The sequence below is a fragment of the Accipiter gentilis genome, chromosome 14 (genome assembly GCF_929443795.1).
Source record: "Accipiter gentilis chromosome 14, bAccGen1.1, whole genome shotgun sequence".
Classification (NCBI taxonomy): Eukaryota; Metazoa; Chordata; class Aves; order Accipitriformes; family Accipitridae; genus Astur; species Astur gentilis.
In genome coordinates, this window is record NC_064893.1 from 26,602,302 (window position 1) to 26,609,593 (window position 7,292).

Sequence of the window (7,292 nt, forward strand, 5' to 3'; positions counted from 1 at the left end):
TCCACCTCCGTTTCCAGAAAAGCGCCTGGTTCGGCTGGCAAGGGCCAGGGCCAGCTCGGAGGAGTCTCTGGCCCTGGTCTCAGGCTGGGCTGGGCAGGGCCCGACCGGCCCCTTCTCCCCGCTCGGGGACCCTCCATCCCCGCCCCAGGCGCCTTGTACCCCCCTCCCCCGGCTGCGGCTGCTGCACCGGGCCGGGCCCTCACCGGGCGCCCGCTGGGCTCGCGGCATCGGCACCGAAAGGGCGGGAAGCCGAAGCGCTATCTTCTGGCGCCACCTGGCGGCCGCGCTGGCAGCCTGCAGCCACCGGCCTCTTTTTCGGTCGGCGGAGGGGGCGGAGTCGGGTCTCTGCTCCTTTAAACGGGACGTACCAAGCGCTGCGGGGATGGGTTCGGGTTTGTTATGCGTTCTGTGGGCAGCCCACCCGCCTTAGGGGCGTGTGGGGAGAGGGAGAAGCTGCGGGTCGCGCAGAGTGGTCGTCGGCAGGCGCTTCCCTTCGTCTTCCCTTGTTTTCTCGTGCTCCCAGCTCCTCCTCTGTGGGGAGGGTGAATGGTTCAGTCCCACCATCATGGCCGCCACCATGAAGAAAGCGGTGAGTGTGGGAGGAGGGCACGGCGGGGTTTTTCTTTTTCCCCTTCTCGGCCTCTCTCTCCGCCGTAGGCTCCCCCCGAGGAGGGCGCAGCTCCTCCGCTGCCTCCCGGGGCGGGCCGGCCGGGCCTTTCGGCCGTTGGGGGCCGTCGTCTCTCGGTGGTGGGGCAGCGCCGCCATGTCGCCTCAGCGCTGCCTCCCGCCGTCTCCCAGCCCTCGCTCCGGCACCCCAGCGGTGCTTCCCTGAGCGCCTGCTCCCCCCGTTCACTCAGCCCCCACCCCCCCAGGCGGCAGCCCGGTGCGGGGCCGGAGGGGGGTGGTCCCTTTCCCTAGGCCGCTGCCGGGTTAGGCCCTGCCGAAAATACCCCGGTCGTTTGTGGGTGAGTGAAGGTCCTGGCGTTGTTGTCTGGGCCCTGTCGAAATCGCTTATAGTGCCGTCAAACGTGCAAGTGCGGCTTTGGTTACACGGACGTTACGGAGCCTGCGCTGGTGCAGATTGTTGTAAACTGGGAAACGCTTTTTCTTAGTTGAACAAACCGCCTGTAAATGGAGAACCCCCGGCCCCTGCCCAGCAGTGGGTCGTCCACCGCGGCCCCAGTCCCCACCTCCACAGGTCAGTGGGGAAGGTCTGTGCGAGGCATGGTTCTGTGCGTTTAAAATCTTTTGTAGCACCGTAGCACGTCATAGCGAACCAGTTAGCATAAAATGATGTTGCTGACAGATTACATCAATGTGTTACGCTGTGCTCGTACCCTGCAGTGATCTCGGAGCAGAGGTGTCCGGTTCAGCTGTCAGTGATGTCAACCTTTGGCATTAGGATGCCGTGGATAGCTGGTGTTCTATTTAGGTGTTACTAGTGCCTCTGCCCAGCTAAATGTGGGTATTGCTGGTATCCTTGAAGAGGCGTTTTAAGGAGTCAAGTGTATAATCAGAATGTAGTGGCTGTAAGTCTATTTTTCAGAAGCTTTGTAGGAGTCATCTTATAGTGAGATTCAAGTTAGTGTAAGAATTGAAGTCTTCATTTTGATCTTTTTCTTGCAGGCTGCAGAAGACGTCAATGTTACTTTTGAAGATCAACAGAAAATTAACAAGTTTGCAAGAAATACTAGCAGGATCACAGAGCTGAAAGAAGAAATAGAAGTGAAAAAGGTATATTAGCTTCAAATATCACTTGTTCTTCACTGCCCTGAATTAATTTTCAATTGTAACACAGAAAATAGGGGCTGTGGATTACTGTAAGTAATGGTTTGGTTCTAATATGGGTTTCCTGTTACTTTAAAGATAGCCAGAGAATGTTAAAAGCGGAAAAAGACGTCATGAGAAATAAAGGCCACTAACATATTACTGCATGCAGTTCTTGGAACTCTTTAGTTGTCATGTGTGAAGCATTTTCTGTATAAAATGGCTGTTTGCAGTGTTCTTAAAATTTCCTGCCTGAGATTGTTCATATTTTATTTTTTCTTGAACCAGTAAGGCAGTTGTTTGTTACATTCTGCTTTTGATATGTTGACAGAGATTGTTGTTAGGAGTGCAGAGGTTTTCTTTTGCTAGGCTGAAGAGAATACATCATTCTAATTTTCTTTTTTAGTATTAATTCACTTTCCTTCAACATCAGTCATAGCATTTCCAGAGAAGTTTTACCAAGTTTTTAAAAAATACTAGTACTGTCACAAGATGTTATCTGTAATTACCTTCAATATCAGTCATAGCATTTCCAGAGAAGTTTTACCAAGTTTTTAAAAAATACTAGTACTGTCACAAGATGTTATCTGTAATTACCTTGCCAGATGTGTATATTGCAAAAACATTGCCTTTTTATGTTGATGTTCCATTGATGGCATAAGATGTTGGGACTCTATTGCAAAAGTAAGATTGCTTAATTAACATTTGTCATCTTATTTATTATTTTTTTCTGTTCTTTAGCTAAATTAAACTCCTGTGTAAAAGCATATTGGATATTAGTGAAGTTTAAATCTGCTATATTTCCCTTGTCTAGATGGTTAATTATTCTATTAATGACAGATAATGACTATTGACTAGAAATTTTTATTGGTACAGCTCCGTTGAATTTAATACTTATGCTGAATTACAGCTTTGGAACTGTTCTATTAAACGTGTTGATATCATGCTGGTGGATAGGATTTTTGCCCAAAATGTGGACTCACTGAGTTCATTATTCAACTGATAGCATGACAATGTGTCCATTGAAGTAATTTACCTAGTGCAAAGTGATCACCTTTCTTATGTCTTGATAAATAGAAACAACTTCAGAATTTGGAAGATGCTTGTGATGACATCATGATGCTTGATGATGGTGATTCACTTCTGATACCCTACCAAATTGGAGATGTCTTCATTAGTCATTCCCAAGAAGAGACACAAGAGATGCTGGAGGAAGCAAAGGTTTGTCTGGGCAAAAGAGAGCTCCTTTACTGTACTGGCTGCAGTAGTGTGATGAGCATTGGAATGGGATGAGCTGTTCATCCTTTGAACCTTTTACTTTCTAAAGTTCATGTTTGACTTATGATTTGAGGAGGGGGATGTGCATGCATGGTAAGTTATAACTGGGATGTCAGTATATAAAGTCATGCTAGCCTTTGTTTGGCACTGGAATAAGTCTTATAGTCTGACGGCAAAAAGTTGGCAAAGGGGTACCTCTTTATTGTTTATATGTTGCTTACATAACTAGTTGATTTTTTTTTTCTTTTTCAGAAAAGTTTACAAGAAGAAATTGAAGCATTAGAATCCCGAGTGGAATCAATTCAGAGGGTGTTATCTGACCTGAAAGTTCAGCTCTATGCAAAGTTTGGAAATAACATAAATCTTGAGGCTGAGGACAGTTAAAGGTGTTCTAAATATACAATTTCCTTGTTTTATTAAATATTTTGATAACATTGTTCCAATTACATTTGAAAAAAAAAAATCCACCACTTACTTTTCTTTCTTTTTTTTTTTTTTTTTTTTTTTTTTTTTTTTACTTCCCTGTCTTGGGTTCCATCTATTTAATGAGAGCTTTCTTATATTGGTTATTGCAGTTATTTATTTGTTCAGGAAAGCATTAGCTTTGTACTATTGGTAAAGCATCCAGATTGGAATATTTGCATTGTTTATTAAAGTAATAAAGTCAGGCACATATTGTAGTTTCCTTGGTCTTGTTTTCCACTCATGAAAATGCTTAAATATAAAACCAATAGAAATGGGGAATTTTTGATTTGCACTGTAATGGCTGTTTGATAAAAGTTTCTCTGTAATATATAGGATATGATTCAGCTGTAATGCTATTTAGCTGTTTTTAGCAGCCATCCTGGAAATACTACATCTATCTTTTGTCTTTCAATCTTAGCTCAGATAGCATAAACACCGTTAGCTCTGTGCACAGCATCGCAACAAGTTGACAGGGGAGTACGGAGGCCTCTTTAAAGCTTGCGTTGGTATTGAGGAAAAGTTCTTGGAGTCACAGTCATATTCAGTCATTTACTACTTTGTATTTGGGAATCACAAAAGATGCTGTAAGTCAGAATGGTGAGTCTTAACTTCTAAATTTCCTGAACAATAATTTTCTAAATCCACATTTATATACCAAATTAATGTCAGAATTATTCATAGATGATGTTGCTATGTCAGCATCAATCCCTGGAACTATGCCTCCATCACTACGTGGAGTTGAATGTAACTTTTAAATGTCTTAATTTAATTTGCTGACTCCTTACGTCCTTGAAAAAATTATGTACTGTCTCACTGTAATTCTGCTTTTGGACTTTTGTGTGCTTTGATTAATGTATTGTTCCATGGAAATACATGCTCACTATGACTTTGTTTTTAAAAATTAAATCTTAGCATACTTAAATCATCTTTTTAAACTATTTTCCAAAACAGTGTGGACAGAGAATTCAGCCAAATATTAATCCACAGTCATAGTTCTTAATGTAAGTAATCAGTGCGAGATGAATATATTTTTATAAAGTGATTAATACCTACTTATCATGTGTCAATTGTGTAGCATCTCTTCTTCGAACAGTGTGAATGTGGAGGAAAACAAACCCACTTGTTTTCTGTATTACTGAAGTAGTTTTAACAAGGTAGTGATATTGAACTTGATGTTCGGTACACCTGACCAGAGTCTCACCAATGCATTGTTATTTATGAGTTACAGCTTTGTAACTTATACAGTTGTTTACGTAAGTTTATTAATGTTGTATATAAGGTTTAGCATAGCCACAAGAGAAGATTGTCTTCAATAGTGAAGACCTAATACCTCAACACAGGCACTTGAATTACAATGCATATGAAGTGATGGCTGGAAGTCTTAAAAGCTGTGCTAATGTTCTGTCTAGTCCTGGCATTTCCCAAGCTTCTTTTCGGTAGAATTCCAATGGTTTGTATGCTTCTGCTGCTGGACATGTGTACAAATACCTTGGCTATAACTGTACAGATTTTTTAACCTTGTTTTCTAACTGTTTGCAGTTTTAATTCAAGCCTATGCCTCATGAAAGAGTTCCAAGTTTTTCCTTACTTCCTGAGTGAATACTTCAGCTACTCTTAGGTAAAATGTGGATGTAGTAGCCATGGCAACTTTGCTGCTCTATCTGCCAGCCAGTGCTTGTAGCAAGTGAAGTGTGTTGGGCCTTTAAGGAGATACAGGTGTTCCTTTACGTAATTTCTGAACCCTACATACAATCTTCTGTGTTAGGCAGGTGTTTGGCACCAAACTACTTAGAGCAGTTCTGGGTTGACCCAGAGTCGTTATTTTTCGCACTAAAGGGACAAGGTGGCCAGTTATTCGATAGAAGCTGATATGAGTATTGTAGACTTAGGTGACTCAGCTCTGCCTTATCCTGCTTTATTAGATACAGCTCTTAGTCCAAAACCATCTGAGAGCAAGGTTACGGTCTTAGGAGGTGCTGGTATCTTGAGCTTTGTTTTTCTAAACAGCCAAACCATTCATTTGGTATGTTAAAGGAAACCACCCAATGCACTTGTCTTTATAAACCAAAGAAGATGTAAAAGACTTCTTTTTCCAGGTGAAAACTGAGCTAGTGGAGTTTGACCCATAATGAGAAGCATCCAGCAGATGGCATCAAAGAACTGGGAAACCCATTTTGTGGTAAGGCCATGCCTAGGCTGTGAGTGCCAGTGTTGATTTTAGCAAAGTGAAACTTTGGCTGCAGTGATCACTTCTCATTAATTGGTTGGTAACACTTTAAAATTTGCTCCTAAGTGACTGCTATGCCAACTCTGCTGTTCTGAGCATATGCACGGTTGTGCAGACTGCAGGTACTTAAAATGATTGTGATTTCCAGATAGGCCACAGTATGGATATGGCTTCATTACAGAGAAGAAAAAGGCAGCTAGTTAGGTTTAACTGTGATTCTAGTGGCAGCTGTGAAGCTGATGAGGACCTTAGTTCAGTAAAGGACCCAAAGGGAGAATGCTGGTAAGGTTTGGAGAGCTTGCATTATCCCTGCTGTTCTTTGGTATCCTGGAAGTAGAATTGTCCATATATACAGCCCTGGTGTGTAGGGTAAAGAAGGCTGTTAGAGTGTTCTTGTGAATGCCAAAGGTCTTGCCTCTCTGGTGCAGAATTTCAGTCCTCTGGGGTTTGTTTTGTGACTCCCACCCCCTTATTTTCTTTTTTCTGGTTGTGATGGTGTTGGTATATTTTAGGCCATTTCATTAGGCCTTCCTGCACTACTAGAGTTTAGGCTTTTATGTGTATGGTGTGTCTTTCCTGTTTGCTTAGTTCTTACTACAAACTGTATGTCCATGCAGCCTTGAAAATCTAGGTGCCTTATTGTGCATGTAATGTCCAGTTTCTTTGTATGGTTTGGACAGTTGTGTTTTCAAGTCAGGCAAGTAATTATTCAACAAACTTTTTCAGATTAGTCTCTGGATTTTTGTAGTTTACAGAACTACTGTCCCAGGCTATCATTTGGTATTTTTCTATGTGTAAAATAGAACATGCAGGAAACTCTTTTTTGTTCTTAAGTTGTCACTGTAGAAGGTGATTTGCAGATCATCCATCAGTTGCTTGAAAGTATTTGACACAGTCTTAGTTTTTCCTTTTAATAACCTTCTCCTCCATAGTGAATATAGGCAATTGTTTTTCAGTTGGCATTTATTCTGTTTACTGACCTGTCTTTTAAGTAAATTTTATTTTTGGTAGATGAGAAATTTCTGTTATCTCTAATAATGTTTGCTTTACAGTTATCTTGTTCAGATAATACAAGTCCATGAAAAAAACCTGATACTCTGTGCACCTCTGTACATGTCATGAATCATTTATCATTGTCAAAATGCAAATAGTTTACTGTTATTCTCTGTATTGTCAAGGGAGTGACATTTGTAAAGCACTCAAAGATGAAATGCACCGTAAAAGAGGGCTTCATTTAGACCATTGGGCCAATGATCACTTATGATATCTTAGTGTTTGAATTAGCTGTTGAGCTCCATCTTTGTATTAAAATACAGTTTCCATAGTGGTTTTGTTTTGCAAGTCATAGAGCCACCAGCAAATGGCTTTTTCACTTGGTTGCAGCATTTAAAGCAGGTAAACTAGCAAAGCTGCAGCCAGTGAAATATAGCTTATTTCAGTGCATGGTGTCAAGGAGGCTGAACTTAACAGTTCTAAGTAGCCTGCTAAAACCTCTGTAAAACATAGTAGGATGCAATTATTATACTTACTATATTTTCAGGGCCTTGTTTGTGAT

The 7,292-nt window shown here is 41.6% G+C and overlaps 1 protein-coding gene across 1 annotated transcript; it reads left to right on the forward strand.

Annotated features, from left to right (window-relative positions):
* The first annotated feature begins 344 nt into the window (after positions 1–344).
* On the forward strand, positions 345–3,720 carry PFDN4 (prefoldin subunit 4). The gene is made up of 4 exons (XM_049816291.1): positions 345–589; positions 1,627–1,734; positions 2,845–2,988; positions 3,298–3,720. Exons 1-4 carry the CDS (start codon positions 566–568, stop codon positions 3,427–3,429), a joined length of 408 nt encoding a protein of 135 aa, XP_049672248.1. The 5' UTR covers positions 345–565; the 3' UTR covers positions 3,430–3,720.
* The last annotated feature ends 3,572 nt before the right edge of the window (positions 3,721–7,292 follow it).